Here is a 19,875-nt window from a genome sequence, read left to right as displayed (position 1 = left end):
GAAGACGTGCGCACAAACAAACGGGACCTGGTATTGTAGGAATATTACTGACAGCGGCGAAACTCTCAGACCAACAAACAAACGGAGCCAGGCATTGCGATAACAAAGCTGACTGAAGCGGAAGACAAACATTCAAACCAACAAACAAACGGGGCCTAATATAGCAGGAATAATGGTGACTGAAGACAAACGCACAAACACACGATGCCAAGGGCAATGTCTGTCTGACGTTTGCCACCATACACGGCGGTATCCCATTGTATAAACACTGGGGGTTAAGATGTGGGCGTTAAGATGACTGGGGTTGGCTGGGATTCTCACTCAGAGGTCCGACATGGATCCCGAATGTTACTTCAGCTCATGGAAACGCCCGCCACCACACCTGAACTCCACTATAAATCGCCTTTGTCTAGGGACCCTTTTGAAGGATGTTTTGCAGTAGACAATGTCAGTCTCTAGATAAACACTTGTGTAAATTGCATCAATGTAACACTGATGCTTCCAGCACAAGCACCTAATACAATATATAGAACACCACACTGTGCGACAAACTGATGCCAGATCATAATAATTTATTCATTTTCATTAAATAGTTTTCAAATACACCGCCAACAATTGTTCATATTTTTGTTGTTGGTAAATATACCGTTTATACAGACATGTATGGAAGCCCAGTCATTCGAGATATTGATCTGAAGCCGGTCACTGAACTATCGCTCAACATATCCTTATTAACACAAGTTAAACTAACACCCACAGCTAGAAGGCTCTGTGTTACAACACCAAACCGATAGTCTAACTACCCATGGGCATATGAATATAATCGTGTGTTCTTTAACTTGAGTAATCTATCTGAAAATGTCATGGATGGTCACATGAACAGCCGTAATATAGAGGTCCCGGGTTAAAGAGGTTAGGACTTCACAGCCCTGATACGTTTACTATTCATGTATGTCGAATGCTGTAAGTACCAACATGTCACCCACTTATTCTAATCGTTCCCTTTAAAGGACACGGATCCGGAAAGTGAGTGAGTTTAGTTTTACGACGCTTTTAGCAATATTCCATCAATATCATCGGGGAATACCGGAATTTGTTTTCACACACTGTACCCATGTGGGGAATCGTACCCGGGTCTTCGGCGTGACGGGCGAACGCTTTAACCACTACCCACTGCTCAGAAATGGAAAGGAAACAATCTGGTAATCGTGTACATTAACGATAATGAGTCCAGGCTCGTACGGAAGAGTAACGATTATAGACTCTGAATATATGTAATTTTGAGAGCAACAAATAAACCCATTTAGATTCAAAAGGAGTCCCAGTGAGATGTGAAATTGAGAACCTGAGGAAATCTATTCTTGATTTACTTAGGGCTTTAGCATGGCAGGGAGAGCAAGGTAGTGGGTGGGGGGGATTAATGTGGTTCAGGGACAGACTAGCTCGTACGGCTGAACAGGACTTGTCTGACATTTCACGTACTACTTTTCTTTGTATGCGTTTGTTCTTCACATTCCGGTCATATTCTCCTGTATGTCGACTTCCCCACTACCTTCTTCCACAGGACAGTCCGGGTCTTTTGAACACAGTGGACCACAGATGAAGACTCCGAAGTCGCAGCACCTGCAGAATAGGTCGTGGACCCAGCAGACGATCGACGCGAGCTGGCAGCAGCCGCCATAGTTACCACAGCAGCCAGGGTCAGATCCGAGAATGTGCCAACCATTCGGATATGGACACTGGTTCTTCCTGCAAATGGATTATAGTCTTAGTTATTTGGAGGATAGAATTTTTCAGGAAAAAGACAATTTTGGTACATGAAAATGCATCAGCAATGTAGCATAATGGCGTCCTAAACTTAACCTAAAAGCAGCCAATGAATAACTGAAAATTGACTGAAAAAATGATTACTAGTACTTTATTCCATTACAAAAGTTCGCTTTCAAGATGAATGGTGAAATGGATGACTGTGTATTCGTTGAATAAGTTTCGACTACAGGTTCGCATGACCTTGGAATGACATAAAGGCATCTGACTTACAAAAGAAACTTCACACTTTTTTCAGCATCTTACATGAAAACACGTAAAGCCTCTTTTTTTCTTTTTTCTTTTTTTTTTTAAGATTTGGTTGAGACTTAGCAAGCCCCCAACATCGCGAACGCGTTTACAAAGGTGTTTTAGCCAAATGAGATGTTGCCAGCGTCTCAAGTTCATCGCCTAACGGACACTTCAGTCACTGGCCAGCTGATGACAGACAAAATCAAAACACTTCAAACACTTACAAAGTTTATTGGAAGATGCTCTCAAAGCATCAGGTCATTTTAGTCATAGTTTTCACTGCGTCTTACAACAGAGTCAGAAATAATGCCGAACCACGTTAACTATCTAGCGTCGTTGTAGAAATATAGTCCCTATCGAACATGCTGTACAACTCACGATGTGCAGTTGTGCCGTTCACAGGCTGTCCTCCACGCTCGTTCCCTCACCTTTAATTCGTTCACAATTGCTCTTGTACCTACAGACGAAATAATATCAACCATATCCTATTTGTGTTGACATAGCAAAGCAAATGCTGCATTCGAGTTTAAGGGCATGACCAGACGACCAGAAACAAGGCTTATCATGTCACAGTCAGAGTGACAAGGCACCAAACGGTGTCCAGTGAGAAGGCACAACAAGGCTTAACCGGTCTTAAAGGGACAAGACTTAACATGTCGTTAAGGGACAAGGCTTAACATGCCGTTCCGTCACAAGGCTAACCCTGTCCATAAGGAACATGGGTTAACATGTCGTTATGGGGCATTGCTTAAAATTGTGTTAAGGGACAAGGCTTAACGTGTTGTTAAGGCACAACCTGGGTTTAAGGGACAGGGCATAACGCGGCGTTAAGGGACACTGCATAGAGTGGCGTTAAAGTGCAGGACGACCTGGCGATAAGGATCATGAACGGGACATAAACTGTATTCAAAATTGTCCATGGACGGAGGCGATGATCGTAACAACGGACAAAGTGAGATTAGTGGGAGGTACAATAACAGTAGCCGGATGGGGTGCTAATGCGCGTGGATGTAGAGGCAGAATCCCTGGATGTAGGGAGTGGGGGGGGGGGGGGGGGGGGGGGGGGGGGATTGTATATTTATGTATTTGGATGGGGAGATAGTGCCCGTGAACGGGAGGTAGTATCTCTGCTTCGGGAGGTAGTGTATCTGGATGGGGAGATAGTGCTCGTGGACAGGAGGCAGTATCTCTGAATCGGGATATAGTGTATCTGGATGGGAAGATAGTGCCCATGGACGGAAGGTAGTATCTCTGGATCGGGAGATAGTGTATCTGGATGTGGAGATAGTGTCCATGGGCGGCAGTATCTCTGAATCGGGACATAGTGTATCTGGATGGGGAGATAATGCCAATGGACAGAAGGTAGTATCTCTGGATCGGGATATAGCGTATCTCAGTGGGGAGATAGTGCCCATGGACGGAAGGTAGTATCTCGGAAGGCATTATAGTTCTTACTTCTCTTTCTGATCCTTGTGGCGTCCACCAACATGACCATGAAAGCAAGAGCCATGACAACCCGGCACATGAGTTGACGCATCTCAGTCGGGAACTGGAAGGAGAAATAGCTATCACTTTGTATGTTACAATGCTAGAGTACAAAGCAGGGAATCTTTACAACGAATGTGTTAACGATTAGTGATTGTCAGTTTTAAGTTTCCCATGCACAATGTGTCTTAACTGTGTATAAGCGCTGTCTGTGTTTTGATGAATGTTATCTTAACTTGCTTTTTAGATTACTGTTATCTGCTATCTCAACCATGTATTCTGTGATCTGGTGTGCTATTAGACAAATTTCCCTTGCGATATTAAAGTGTCGTCTTATCTAGGAAACTTCTTGATGAGGAAAGATTTGACCTGACAAGAACAAAATGTGTTCAGATTTGTGACTGAATGAGTTTAATTTAACTTAGCAATCAGCAATTTTCCAGCTATATGTCAGACAATCCAGTGATTAACGGCATCGATCTTCCTAACTGGAGTAGGATGATATGTATCAACCAAACCAGCGAGTCATACCACCCGACCCCGATCGCGTTAGTGGCCTCTTACGATAAACATGAGTTACTTAAGATTAATTCTAACCCTGATCTTCGCATCGCCTGCATACAGTAAGTAACACAGGGTTTTACCCCATCGAAAATTGTTAAACTTGAAGTTGGAACCTCTTCATAGTTATTTAGATAAAACGAAATTAACGTTATCAACAGCGTACTGGGACCGTGCAGAACAAGGCCTGCCTGCTGTAAAGACGTCAATTTGAGAACGTAAACAACCTTAATCAAACGGCATTTCATCAACACACTCAGGAAGGTCAACAGCATGCGTTGTTTCCATGCTTAAATAGTCTCCATGTTGCCGGGAACGAAAGCACCACAAAAAATATGAAATGTCGCATACATTAATCTTTATGTGTTTTGCCAATCCCCTTACTGTGTCGATTCGATCATTCCGATCGATGTATCATAACGATCCAGTATCTTGAGTGAAAGTGCACTGACTTCCCGACACGTTCTGTGTTGATGAACCACGCCAATGTGACGGCCAGATGGGCAGGTTTGTTTTGGGTTTATTTTGAGAAATAACACATGGCGTCTGCATCGGAAACGTTGCCGTGTGGCGGAACCAGTTTAACGGAAGAACTAATGTACGTGATACCATCCACTACATGTTTGTATAGAACACTGCCCTATAAACACACACTGAGTTCAGGTAAGGTCTTCTTGGAGTTGATGATAAAATGGTTCTTGGTTTTCATCTTCTTATCAATATTATGTTCAATTTTTTTCGAATTTTCAACAAGCCTTACTTTTTCAGTAAGGGAAACAGTAATATTGCCGTTGGGTCATCGTTGATTTTCAGTGGTCTGTTCATGTTACTTTCACAAGTGTTTTGTTATTACCCTTTTTGGATTCAGTTTAGGCGGAGACTGGTTATCATCTGGCATTGGCTTTCTGTATCTGTATTGTCAGTAGAACTATGACAAGTCTTAGACTATATACACCTTCTTTATATATCATACTGCTCAAAGTTTACAGAGGATCGCCACTATAAATTGTAATGCGTCAAATGCATGCATTTCTTGAAATAGTCATGGACAATATTACCCAGAGACAAGTTATAAGAACCAGCCATCTTCCTCAGACGATACGTAAGCAAATGTCAGTCAGAGCATACCTGTCCAAAACTGAAACGTCAAAAAGTGCACTCTGCCGTTAGAGCATTGCCGGGTTCCTGCAGAGTAGCCCGGGGGACAGGGCGTCGTGAGAAGGCGAATCGTTGTTAGCTCACTATGTGTTCAATAGCGTTGAGGCCTATGGACCGGACTGGTTCATCCATTCAGAAAATCGTCAACCTTACTCGATGTATCATGCGTTATTTTCAGTGAGGTTAATGTCCAGTCAGATTTTCTAGCATACGACATCGTGTAGACATTTAGAGTGCCGTTTTTTTCGGCCACTTCCGATGTCACACATGGAGATGGGTTTATCCAGTTGTGCAGGTCCAGCCCCCAGTTATGATTGATCCTCCTTCCTATTCGGCTACGGTGAAACCTCTTGTCTACGCACACTCGACGATCTCTTAAGTCTGGAGTGGATGTCGATTAATTGTACTGGAGCTGAGCTCACGTCATATTTAGTCCACTGAAAGCGTGCATATCCCAGGTCTGTGGGATGCAAATGGTCGCCCACGGTGAAACCAACCTTACGCGTTGTGAGATATGTTAACACCAATGATGTTCCGTAGCTCATTTCTGAGCGTTATGCAGTCAAGTGATGACATCTAGCTGTTATCAGGTGGAAGCTCTCTTCCACACTATCGATACTCTGCACATTGTTGGAGACAATATACAAAAGTCTGTTATGCATTCCATGCCTTACTGATCACAACCTGACGTTTGCGTTAACCCAGTTTATATGCATGCTGATGCATTTACGTAATTTCTACGGTGTTTTTACGCTGAGGAAACATAAGATCATTCTGTTTTTTTGCAATTCTCGGTTGCAAATGTTCTGTTCCTGTATACATCTCCACCCATGCTTTCAAGAATGTCAAGCATACCATGTGCTCACTTGCATTATTCTGTCCGTTCATCTTAAACTTTGAGGTCCTATACGGGTTACTCGGTGATTTCATGTGTCAATCAGAATTTTTGTCGTTGATTTTTTATATTGCCACATATTGATCATTAGCAAATTTTGAGTAGTATATTCCACCGAACGACACGACACATACCATTATACTACATACTCTTGCCAACACACGACCAATGCTTGCCTCGTCTGGCCTTGTTACAGTAAGAAATCGGTGCACATATTCATCGAGCATGTATATACCAGTACTAGAAATAACGCAAGTAAATAGAGGGTTGCCTCAAACATATGCTTCAGTCATATGTCACCTGGCTCAGATTTATGTACAATGACTGAAAGAAAGAGAAATCCAATATCAATTTACTTATGGGTGAACATTTTAGAAATACATGCACCACAGAAGCACATCGAACACTGTTTTCAATCAATCCCGGAATGCAGCTGAAGAAAAATAATTAATACATTCGTTGGAAACAGAACCCTGATTTTTCTGTTGTGAGTTAACGAAAGTGACTACATTGATAACAAAAGAAAATATATTCTACATACTATGCTGTACTACGATCTGTATTCACTACAATAAATGACCTTAATAAATAATGGATTCTGTATACATCCAAAAACCCCGTTTTCATCAGTTTCTTCTCGTGTTATGAAACAACCATTTATCGTCACAGGAACAATACAAATGATATGCCATGAACATACTTTCCTATACAGGTGATACTTGGTATTCTGGGAAAACTGTACTTGGTATTAAATACCGATACTGCACTTGGTATGGAATAAACAATTTATAATAATAACCTACCTGTAAAATGCACAGCGAGTAAATCAATTCCTAAATAATCCTGGATATGAGACAATGTGATAGCCAGGGTCTGTAACGCCTGTCTTGATTCGGTACAGACATTGTTGTTTAGGCAAGAGGCGAAAAAACTTTCGGTAACGAACATGGCGGCGTGATCTACACGGGTTTTGGAACACCTGACCAAAGCCTGGTGCCAAGGGTAACTCGGTGGATACAGTTGCGAAATATCGTGTTTATAGTGTAATACTTACGACTGGAACAGTGTTGATAGGACGATAATACATGTACTGCTTAGAATACAAATACTACTACTACAACTACTATTACTACTACAGCTAAATAACGTTAATAATACTGATGATGAAAATAGATATGATGATGATAACAATATATATGATGATAATAATCATATTCATATATCATAATCATAATCACATGATATGACTGCAATATTGCCGATGTGACGTTAAATATTAACTCACTCACCCATAATCACAAATACATTAATTTACAATATCAAGACACCTGTTGGAAAAAAATACAACAAATAAAGAATATCACGTTTGAAAAACATCTGGCAGCATCAAACGTATCCATGGAAACAATGGGATTTCACATAACTCAGAAATAGTAGAGTCATGCACCTGGTGTGTACACGTACCTGTGCAGCTCTACCAACGTGCTGGTGGTCTTCAATAGGTCAGGTACATCCAAGGAGCCATGATTCCTTCAGTGCGACTTACATGTGATGAGCGCAAAACTCGAAAATAATAAACACTTCAATCGGAAATTAATACTTTGATCTTACGTCGGTGATATAATCACACCTTTTGTAGATTCAGCTATTCCTTTACCCTTGCGAGTGTTTTGTTATAAAGTCTTGGTGTTCTATAGTAAATCCGTTACGTTTCGCTAAAAATCAAGAGCACGCATGAACAAAACAGTTCTGTTGTGAAAACCATAGTTCGTGGGACAGCTGGGAGGTGTGCCAAAAACACATACCATTGGAAATGTTTACATCCTCGCAAGGTGTCATTGCATTGCATCCAGCAAACAGTCAACACTTTTTTTATAAAATAACAGACACAATAGAACGAGTCGAACCAATTACTCTAGAGGTTTGTATAACGGCGTTTAAGTGTAACGTTTCGATTTAAAGCTTTCTGGATAAGCTTGTTTCCCTCGTAAGAACATGTACAGCCAATATCTGTCGACGGGATGAGTAGCTTATGAAGCAGACAATTAATTCTCTTTAATATCACAGTGATATCGCCTATAAATTTATGAATTATATCTATGGATTTGGAGGCTCTTTCAATCAGGCCCTTCACTGGTGTTGCTTAGGTTCATATGACCATCCAAGCGGTCCTTTACTATAACTCTATGCGTTTTAGATGCTTTTCCATGTTTCTTGGTCGGTTTGACTTGAGTTAAAGTGGCTTCTCAGTCGCCCTGATTCGAACAGACGTGGTTTCTTACTTGCTCTAATTTGAACAGACGTGGTTTCTCGATCAAGCTGACTCGAGCAGACGTGGTTTCTCCGACTCGAGTTGACGTTGTTTCCAGGTTACTCGACTCGAACAGACTTGGATTCTTAGCCGCGACTTCAAAAGATGTGCTTTCTTTGTAATTCCGACTCGAGTAGACGTTGGGTCTTGGTCATTCCCGCTCGAGCTGGCCTTGTTTCACGGTCGCTCGGACTTGAACAGACATGGTTCCTTCGGCGCCCCGAGTCGAACTGACACAGTTTCTCGTTGTCTTCAACTTGACGCGATGGCAGATTCTTTATTATCTTAAACGCGCTTGACAAATATAACTCAACAAGCTCATCCATCACATACGTTACATGAGAAATTTCAGAGTTGTAAAATGCCAAAAATGTCCAAAACCCCAGAACAGGGTAAAGATTTTTAAGTGACGTTTTCCAAGAGTTCTTTGACAGGTTCTGTGATCCACTGGTGAATCAGGTAATATCACATTGCGACAATACACACAGTCAAAGAACACGGGCTGTACAGGATGATGCATAATCTCGAGTGTCTGTCGCAGCTAGACGTCACGTGCTTTCAATTTGTTGAGTTGTACAAAAATGTATCCTCAAGGAATACAATAGCACAATAGAAAGAGATGGCATGCATGACACATATCTGACTAAATTTGTAGTTATTCTCCTCGTAGACGGACGATTAGAAAATACAGTAGGGAAGATTTTCCTTGTTTAATCTGGAGTTACGCTGGAGAAGCGTGTGGTGTATTTGAGCGGACATATTGTACTCGCAGTCAATGAGATCAATGTGCTAATGTTTGTGTTACAGACTTTTGTTTTGTCTGTTTGTTGTTTGACACTTCAAGTACATGACTGCGGTCTGTAAGCAATCGCGTCGGGACCAGACAATCCAGTGATCAATACTCCGAGCATCTATCTACACGACTGGGATACGATGACTTGTCTGATCGCCCGATTCAGTTAAACAACTCTTATGACAAGCATTGGTTGCTGAAAATCCATTCTTACTCCGATCTTCACGGGTTCTGAAAGACGAGACATCAGTGAAGACGACATGTCTGTAAGTGAAGTAACTGAAGAACATGGGTTCGAATCCATGTATCTTTGTCTGTCAGAATCAAAGTCCTGCACGTGGGTTTCACCGCTAATTTTTTTCATTTTTAGACCATGCATCGCTCCAGCGTTTCACCCTCAAATCAAGTTAATACGTTACGCATATTGTAGTGCTGTCTAGCACCACGTAAACCCAAACTGACTCACTTACTTATGTAACCAACACGAAAAATCATGATACGGTATCACATGATGATCACATAATAGACAATGGAAATCACACATTTAAAATCTTGTCACAATTACACGACATAAGAGGCAATAAAAAATCTGGCATGGTGAGACAAACCTTCATTGAGAAAGTAAATGTGAATCATGTTATCTGTAACTGGAAGTGCCATAGTTACAAGGAATGTTCATATCAGGTCGACCTCGTAATGTGAGCACATACTATCTATAGGTTAACAAACTGAACGTAACGACATGCCACAAGTGAACATCCTCGGCGTTGGCCTTAACGTCTGTATTGCAGACTGATATTTCTTGTTTACTAATTTCAGTCGTCTCCATTGCGGAGGTGATTGATCAATTCCCCTTGCAAGCCTATATTTTTTCAAGATCAAACTAATGTTTTCACCATGACATCACATTGTTCAGAGAACTGTTTCACGTGCACATGCTTTTGGGAAGATTATATGTCAATGGCACTTGCCACAGGTTATTCATCTTACAATAGCGATTTGCATTTTAAGTTGTTCACTGGTCACGAGGGGCGCATGTGTTGATGTACCCTATATGATTATAATTATTTATGTCCCCTGAACCCGATGGGCGAGGGGAACATAAGAGGGTACGTCAACCCATGGAGCCCGAGGGATCAACATATTTATCTTATAGGACATTTCAATGTTGATATTGAACAGTTTGAAGTAAAAGTATCGGATCACAATAAGGACTGCCAGATGAATTGTCTCAGGTCGCCATTCTCAGTGGGTAACATAGAACATGTTACTCGTTTGCGAGCGGGGTACATTATTTGGCTCAGCCAATCGGGAAAAAGGCATTTTATGTATGAGGTAAGATACATTATTTGTCCGGTGTCTGTAGCACGGCATAAGCCTATGGTACTAAGTGGTACTAAGTGTACTAAGTGTACTAAGTGTAGTAAACGTCATCGATGTACCACGGTACACTTGAGATTATTATGAAAGACCTAACAAATGCAAATACTAATCCTGGGAGTGCCCTACTGAGGCTTACTGCTTAGAAAAGATGCTATTTGGCCTCCACATGTTTACGTACACTTACCCATCTTCCACCCACATAAACACGTCTCTCTTCTATCTACATAAACACGTCTCTCTTCTATCTGCATAAACACGTCTCTCTTCTATCTACATAAACACGCCTCTCTTCTATCTACATAAACACGTCTCTCTCGTATCTACATAAACACGCCTCTATTCTATCTACATAAGCACATCTATCTTCTATCTACATAAACACGCCTCTCTTCTATCTGCATAAACGTGTCTCTCTTCTATCTACATAAACACGTCTCTATTCTATCTACATAAGCACATCTATCTTCTATCTACATAAACACGTCTCTCTCCTATCTACATAAACACGCCTCTCGTCTATCTACATAAACATGTCTCTCTTCTATCTACATAAACACGCCTCTATTCTATCTACATAAGCACATCTATCTCCTATCTACATAAACACGTCTCTCTCCTATCTGCATAAACGTGTCTCTCTTCTATCTACATAAACACGTCTCTCTTCTATCTACATAAGCACATCTATCTTCTATCTACATAAACACGTCTCTCTCCTATCTACATAAACACGCCTCTCGTCTATCTACATAAACATGTCTCTCTTCTATCTACATAAGCACATTTATCTCCTATCTACATAAACACGCCTCTCGTCCATCTACATAAACATGTCTCTCTTCCATCTACATAAACACGCCTCTCGTCCATCTACATAAACATGTCTCTCTTCTATCTACATAAACATGGCTGTCTTCTACCTTAATAGACCAAGTCTCTCCCTATCCAGTTAAAAGCAATAATGTCTTTGTACATGTTCTGAGTACATAAATATGATTTTCTCTAATTAAAAGAGTAAATGACGTTCTGCTAACAGCTACTATTCTCTTTCTGCATGTTACTTATCGTTTACATACCGACATAAGCACGCACCTTTTCCAACAACATGCATTTGCCCTCCAATTATTTTAGATACACATGCCTATCAGTCCATCTTTTACGCTTTCCTCTTTGCTAACTCAAAATATCATATTTACACCGATATTCACACTTTATAGCACACCTCCTTCATGTATACTACACCTCCCTACGTCTTTTACCCATTCTTCTAACTATGTGTACATTAACAGTTTGTTAATCTGAGAAAGATGACGAATCAATCAATCAATCAATTAACCAACCAACCAACCAAGCAACTTCGTTAACGGTTACAAATATGATGCTTTGTCTTTGACCCTATCAATGCTCCATATTAACAACCTGCACGCATGTTGCTATGTAACGGAGCCTTCATGCACACAGAATAATATACATGCCACTTACCGTTAATCGCTCTCTGTGAGACAGCAAATGGTGACTTGGTACTAAATACCTTGGAGGTAAGTCATCATATTATATGTATCAATAATGGTACCCTCGTCCCGACACTAGTCTATGTATAGAGGCGTTACAATGCATGTCGGTGCATTATGGAGGGGTAAGTTGGTACTCCATCAGTGAAATAAACAATGGTGTGAAGTATGTCGTATTCAATAGTATTCCTTTCCGCCCAGCCAGTACAGACACTCACACACCCTCGTGCCTGTTTGATATAGCCCTATTGGTTCCTTCCGTTGCTCTGACACTCAGTGCTTTAATAGCGTATATTTCGTGACAAGCAATGTACAGTCAAACTCCAGATTTCCGGAGGATTATTTTTAGGGACGCCTACTACCGCATTATCCGTTTAGAAGGACACCTGTTCATCTGGACGATTTGTCCTGGTCGCCAGCGACTTGTGAACCTTTATCGCCAAACTGAAGCGAAATAACGAACGACTTGTTTCTGTTGTGCTGCTGAAAACTTCATAAACATGAGTGAGTGAATTTAGTTTTACAGCGCACTCAGCAATATTCCAGCTAGATGGGGGCGGTCTGTAAATACTCGAGTGTTGACCACACAATCCAGTGATACTTAATAAACGCAAACCTTTTCATGCTTTGTATGCATCACGTCCTAATACAGTTGCCTCAAATCATTATTTCGTGTGCTGCGCCTGGCTATAATTTTCCACTTTCTGTTGGATTTTAAAACAAAAGAGGGATGTGATTTATTTTTTTCATTAATTCCATCGCTATATATTCGATTTTTCAAGATTGCGCAAAAGATTTGTTTTAATGGTATACAGCTCTCATTAAGACATACTCCCCCTCATTCGACGTGGAACATATCATATTTCACTGGACACTCAGAATAATCTCGATCATCAGAAAACAGTACGTCAATAACAGATGATATATTGTTGGAATATTTCTCAACAATAAAACAAACCAGGACATCGTCTACACATTTATTTAAACCAACATTGACTGATATACAGTGATAGGTGTGAAAACCGGCATCTGTCTAATCCAGCAAGTTGTCAACATCGGCATAAAATCCAAGTCCCTCTCGTGGCTTGCACATTTATCATCAGCTCTGTAATCCGGCACTTTGCCTAAACCGGATATTTCCTTAGTCTCAATGAGTGCCGGATTAGACAGCTTGCACTTTGACGGATCATCATAACGTACGGTGAAATCAGTGATAAAGTTTTGCAATCATTGATTGTAACTCACAATATATCCAGTTGATTATACAGTCAGTCAGTGCAGTGCAGTCAAATAATCAAATTTCACTAAAAGAAAACTCTATATAAGCCAGTAAAAATAATGGATATTGGATTGACAAGATTGACAAAATGCAAATGCTGATGCCAAGAAGGAAACAGATGGTGAAGAGAAAAACTAATGGAAACAATTTACCCCATTCCTTTAGATATGTTTCATCTGTGTGGATATATTTAACTTTTTCTCATATGCATTGGCACTGGCTAATGGTATGCTCGTTAAATGGAATATCCCCTACTTGTTTAATGATATATATGGATTCACTTGTGTGTATATCTTTAAATGCGTGTCACTCGAGTACGGTGGTTTTTAGGGACATCTCTTGCTCTCCTTCGATAACGGCCACGATAATGCGACAACACGTGATAAGAAACCAATGCACACATATCGCCACTCTTGCCACTCTAAATGAAGGCGAGAAAGTGAGTGAGTTTAGGTTTACCAGCAGTAAATCAGAGAGAGCAATGTCCCACACGGTCACCATACTTGTATGAAGTGTCCATACCTTGTATAATGATTGTTTGAGAGCGTATCAGGACCCACAAGACGAACCCCTTTCGAATGGCAACCCTTAGTCGTGCTAACAATAAAAGCGACAAAATCCCTTTCCAGATCCACAATAAATCTCCATTGTACAGTTTCTTCTGTATCATGAACGTGTGTTCTGACTTACCATCATGCACAGATGAAACTACATATGACATGTGTGACTCGATTTATGGAGATCACATCATGCGTCTAACTGTAAAATACATTAAAAAATCAACAGAGCCGTATCAATATTACAACATACTACATTGTTGTACTACGCTGTTCGTGGAATATAGTAAGTGATAGGTTCGATTGAAATTAGTTCAGTCTAAGATAGTGATGTAAGCTAGGAGGAATTGTTAGTGACCTTTTTTGGCAGATTTGGTCACTTTGCCCGTGCTTTCTTTCTTAATGGTCACATTTTTTATGATCCCAACGGCCACCGTCTGTCGCATATCGCGGACGGCAAACCTTCCGAGTGGAGCATAATTGGCAAATGCCTCTACGCACATTGGTTTAGATGGTATGAGATTTACAATGCCAGCGTCCCCAGACTTCAAGAACTTGGGATTGTCTTCCAGCTTCTTGCCGTTCCTGCGGTCCACCTTCTCGTTGAGTTCCGCGAACTTACATGCAATGTGTGCGGTGTGGCAATCCACGACAGGAGCGTAGCCAGCAGAAATCTGGCCTGGGTGGTTCAGAACAATCACCTGAAAACACCATTGATGTCCATTATGCTTATAATTGGCGGCGCATAGGCTGGTTTAACTTGAAGTGATTGGTTTGGCGTGTTATTTGTGAGTGCCTCCTATTCAGGCTAATTTACCAGTTCGTGATGGAGTAGAAATGGCACTATCGAGTCTGTTTGCAGAAATAACTCATGAAAACGGAAAGGTTTTTATGGCTTTAATGAGAGAGTGAAAATTGTTCTTATACCGCTTTTAGAAATATTCTTGCAATATCGCGGCGGGAAACACCAGAAATTGGCTTCACACATTATATAGTACCCACGTTGGGAATCGAACCGGAGCGAACTCTTTAACCACTCGACTATCTCACCGCCAACTGCCATGAATATCAGATGTTATAATTAAGCGAGAGGAAACTTCTACAGCGAGTATTTAATTGCTGTTTGTTGCACTCAGAAGTATTCCAGCTCCATATTCCACATGGAGCAGCCGCATATGATAGAGTCACGACCACATAATCCAGTGTTTGAAATCAAGAGCATCAATATACGCCGTTGGATTACGATGACAATCCGATGCTGCTGTCTCATACGATACGTACGGGTTTGTTTATTAATTTACTGATTTACCTGAGCAATAAATGATTTTGTCGTGCGTGGTGGGTCGTTTTTGCTGTCACCCGTTACGTTCCCTCTACGTATGTCCTTGACGGAGATGTTCTTGACGTTGAAGCCGACGTTGTCCCCAGGTAAGGCCTCAGACAATGATTCGTGGTGCATCTCCACTGATTTGACCTATGTATCATCACAAACAGAGAGCTGTGAGAGATGTGTGTTAGAATCATACGTTCGTAACTGTGGGTGTGTTTTCAAGACGAGCGCAAACCAGAATGATATATATTCATGCAGAACTTTCATTTGAATTTCAGTCAGAAACCATGAGTTTGCCACTGTGTTACCTCTGTGGTAATGTTGGCAGGGGCAAATGTAACAATCATTCCTGGCTTCAGGACTCCTGTTTCCACTCTACCCACTGGTACTGTTCCAATTCCTAGCGGAAAGAAAACAATGTAAAGGCCCTGGATTTATGTTTCTGTAGTGTATGAAACATGTGATATAGTGATGAGAAACCCATACACACGAAAGCCAGCAGATATGATCTTGTCCATTTTGATTTTCATATCATGGATTTTTCTGTCCCTTTTCGCAGCAACGTCGTTGACAATAGAAGGAAACAATGACAACGTTACAAGTTGTCAGTCATGTACCAAGTTTGTCCGACTCTCCATTGGTACTTTCCGATCTCTTAGCGCAGATGAAGTATGTGCCAAGGCTCCCTGCTGGAAGCACACCACTTCTGATACCATTAGTAATGCAAAGGCAGCTAAGCTGGAAATTCTACATGTTCTCCCAAAGGTTCTTGGTGGGTTCGACTAGGCAGCGCTTCATGGAGAAATTCTATTCGCTACCAGGAGTACGAGGTAATGACCCTGGGGTGATCATGAACCATGCTAACAATGACTTGATCACCAGAAACCTACTTGTTCCATTAATTTATTTAAATCTGTAAAACATTATGATCATGTTCAAGAGGTAGACATTCCTTTTGGATGAACCACCATCTAAATCATTGGATGTCAACCCAATGACTGTTTTCTTTCAGATCCAATAGATTATTTAAGCAGGAATCAGAATGCACACTCACCTCCTATCTTGTAGACGTCTTGAAGGGGAAGTCGCAGAGGCTTTTTAACTGGTCTAGTGGGAGGTGCGATGCTATCAAGTGCCTCGAAAAGTGTTTTACCTGAAGTTTTTATATGTTCACCATCAATCCTCTTTACAGTTGACCATCCTTTATACCAAGGCATGTTTGAACTTTCCTCAAGCATGTTATCCCCATGCCAACCAGAGACGGGAACAAACGCCACAGATTTAGGATCAAAGCCAACCTTCTTCAAGTAGGTTTTAACTTCGGTGACAATTTCCAGGAACCTCTTTTCAGAGTAGGGTGGTTCCGTCGTGTCCATCTTGTTAACGCCAACAATAATTTGTTTCACACCCAACGTGTAGGCAAGCAGGGCATGTTCTCGTGTTTGGCCATTTTTGGATATTCCAGTTTCGAACTCCCCAGTACCTGATGCCACGATGAGCACAGCACAATCGGCCTGCGAGGATAATGTCAGGATGTCAATATAAACACAGATGACTCCAGGAGAGGGGAAAGGAAACTCTAAACTGGAGTAAGGTGAAGGACGTGGGATAAGGACATCGTCATCGTCATCGTCATCGTCATGGATTCAAGAAGGGAAAGGTCATGCAATGCCATTCCATGCAGCACTACAAGTGATCAAGGTAATCAAGTGAGGTTGAAGACCCTGAATCATTCCCATTATGACTATTCCCATTATGACTACTCCCACTTTAACTACCCGTCCAGTACACAACCTATTCCTGTCGAGTGGTGTTTAATTAGAAGCTCTCTCACCTCAATCGGATAGACTGTTACATCAACACCTGTGAACAGATATAGCTATAGCAGGTTCATACAATATCTATTCAGCTAATTACATAGGTCATTGCTGTGGAAGAGTTCAAGCATCCATATTATTTTGTTATATTATCATTATAGCTCCTAACAACAACAACACCACCATCATCATCATCATCATCAACAACAACAACAGTAACACCAACAACATTAACAACAACAGCACAAATTCTGTGAAACACCTTACCACAGGAGATAAGATCCTCCGAAACCTTTGGCATATTCCGCCAGAAACGTAAAACTGTTCTATTCAATCAGTAGCTATCCTCCTCTCTCCTGTATGTAAAGCACCACTGAGCAGTTTGTGCTAGATAGTAGGTGCTACACAAGTGTATTATTATTAATCACAATATAATCAGTATGAGTAGCATGAGAAGATATCAGTGTGGTGTCAGTGCTTTATTACACGGGTAGCACATCAAGCGAACTACTCGGAACCCTTCTCATCAAATATTTATGAATTCATTTATACACTTTGTATATCTGATGGTGTGATGGTTACGTGGCCTACTCACCTGGGAGGTTCCAGTGATCATGTTTTTGATGAAGTCTCTATGGCCTGGAGCGTCTATGATGGTAATTGAGAATTTCGTTGTCTCAAACTTCCAGAGAGCAATGTCGATAGTGATGCCTCTTTCTCTCTCGGCCTTCAGTTTGTCCAGAACCCAGGCGTACTTGAAGGAACCCTTGCCCATCTGTAATAGAGTGTAGGATTGTGATGCTGGTGATGTGTTTGTTGACAAAGAGTGTTATGCATTTTACACTGCTTTCAGCAAATATGAAGCAATATCATGCCAAGTGTCACCAGAAATACGTTTCATACAGTGTACCCAAGTGTTCATTCGGACGCAAGTATTCCTCCTGGCGAACTCACCCTTAAGCCATGAGGTTAATGACACAACAGCGGATCCGTCTTACTGACCTGTTGACCTGTCAAAATCCAACTGAAAAATCCAGTTTGAAACAAACAGGTTTTGCTCAGGTTGTGAGAAACAAATATAGACCTTGTTATCCATACGATCTGTCTTGTATTACCATACTAACCCCTAAATGCCTTTGAAGACTAAGAATCTGTACGTTACGCAGAACGTCTAAGACCAAATATCCGTAATGGAGACCTGTTGAACAACTACATTTCAGTCTATAATTTCCTGCAGGAAGTCCGGGAAGTATATGATTGAATGCCATCATCACCGCAGACAAGTTAGACAAGATAACATTGACGTTCATTTTTGTGTAATTAGAAAAATTCGTTTCAAAAATGTCAACCTGGAACAATATCGACAGGTCAAACCGATTTGATTTTATTAAAAACACTATTCATCGACTACCTCCATCTTTGGCTGTCGGTATGTCTGTCACCCCTACCTCTTGAGCTTCCTTCTCGTACTTCTCAATTGTCCTCTTGTCAATCCCTCCACACTTGTAGATGAGATGACCAGTTGTTGTTGACTTCCCCGAGTCGACATGGCCGATCACAACGATATTGATGTGAATCTTTTCCTTCGCCATCGTGTCTGGTACTGCAAGACACTTCCAAATTAGGTCGCATGTGTATTTTTATTCTTTTAAAATCACCATGGTATTACGTTCCATTGAAACTAACTTGTCAACCTTCGATTTGCTATTATCGCTCCACTTTTAAAATTATTATTTTGCCAGTATCCTTCCTTTATGTTACAAAGTTAGTCAATGAATTACGGAGCTTACCTCAAACGGCTTCAGAATGATACTCCTTGTAAAACTGTGCAGACTCTCATAGAAACCGTCTCCAGCACTTGCTATTTTACCGCCGTCATATACTTCGAATACACGCACACACCTACTAACGTTGGCAGTTTTAATAGTTGAATATTCCATCACGAATCCTGTAATGTGTATAAAACCAATGAATATGATGTGTCTAATCTTACAGTTGTGCTAATGAATAGAAATAATAATTGATAAATGAATGTTAGAACCAAATATGCAGCATCCCGCTAACCTTGTCTCAAAGCCATAATCAGCGATGATAGGGAGACAATCCAAATGGATCAATTACCCCTGAATGTGTAAACGAAAACCACCTATGTTACCCCATGGTACGTGTATAAGAACTTAAACTTGCAGTAACATTCACGCCCTTTCTGTTGTGGTGTAGTCTAGTGTGTTCGATTCCCTACACGAGTAGAGTGTGTGAAGCCTATGTATGGTGTCCCACGCTGTGATATTGCTGGAATATTGTAAAACGGCGTAAAACTAAACTCACTCGTCCCCTCTGTCCATGGTGTGCACACTGGTTCATAAATAACACAAATCTCATATCAGTAAATGTGTCCACAGTCATCCTGTAGTCATGTATTCATGGCGTGTGTGACAGGTGGTAGATCTTGTATAAACCAATTTCCATTGATTCTTCATCATCTGTTTCTGTATATACTGATGGAAAAAATAAGGGATCGCATGAAAGTACAAGCTTTCCTTTATTTTTTCCCAGGTTTCTTCACAAGCTAAGCAAGTGCAAGCAAAGCTCCCAAAGACACCTGGAAAAAACATTAAAGGAACACTTGTGCTTTCACGTGATCCCCTCTTTTTCCCTTCAGTGCATAAAGAATTCATTGGTACTATTCATTCTTATATTCCGAATTTCGAATTTTTGAGATCGTATGTTGAAAATT

At 41.0% G+C, this 19,875-nt stretch overlaps 2 protein-coding genes across 2 annotated transcripts; both read right to left on the bottom strand.

Moving 5' to 3' along the window:
- Positions 1 to 552: 552 nt before the first annotated feature.
- On the bottom strand, positions 553 to 8,794 carry LOC137278880 (uncharacterized). The gene is given in 6 exon segments (XM_067811382.1): positions 553 to 1,749; positions 2,437 to 2,515; positions 3,514 to 3,607; positions 7,622 to 7,684; positions 7,686 to 7,737; positions 8,598 to 8,794. Coding segments are annotated over 6 exon segments (726 nt in total). The 3' UTR covers positions 553 to 1,508.
- Positions 8,795 to 13,118: 4,324 nt separating this feature from the next.
- On the bottom strand, positions 13,119 to 19,071 carry LOC137277989 (elongation factor 1-alpha 1-like). The gene is made up of 7 exons (XM_067810017.1): positions 18,929 to 19,071; positions 18,587 to 18,741; positions 17,734 to 17,913; positions 16,376 to 16,835; positions 15,630 to 15,721; positions 15,301 to 15,465; positions 13,119 to 14,692 (listed from the first exon to the last, which is right to left on the bottom strand). Exons 2-7 carry the CDS (start codon positions 18,728 to 18,730, stop codon positions 14,342 to 14,344), a joined length of 1,392 nt encoding a protein of 463 aa, XP_067666118.1. The 5' UTR covers positions 18,731 to 18,741; positions 18,929 to 19,071; the 3' UTR covers positions 13,119 to 14,341.
- Between the last annotated feature and the right edge of the window lie 804 nt (positions 19,072 to 19,875).

The sequence above is a fragment of the Haliotis asinina genome, chromosome 3, assembly GCF_037392515.1.
Source record: "Haliotis asinina isolate JCU_RB_2024 chromosome 3, JCU_Hal_asi_v2, whole genome shotgun sequence".
In the NCBI taxonomy this organism is placed as follows: domain Eukaryota; kingdom Metazoa; phylum Mollusca; class Gastropoda; order Lepetellida; family Haliotidae; genus Haliotis; species Haliotis asinina.
Note: the sequence above shows the minus strand (reverse complement) of the source record. Positions and strands in the feature narration are given on the sequence as shown.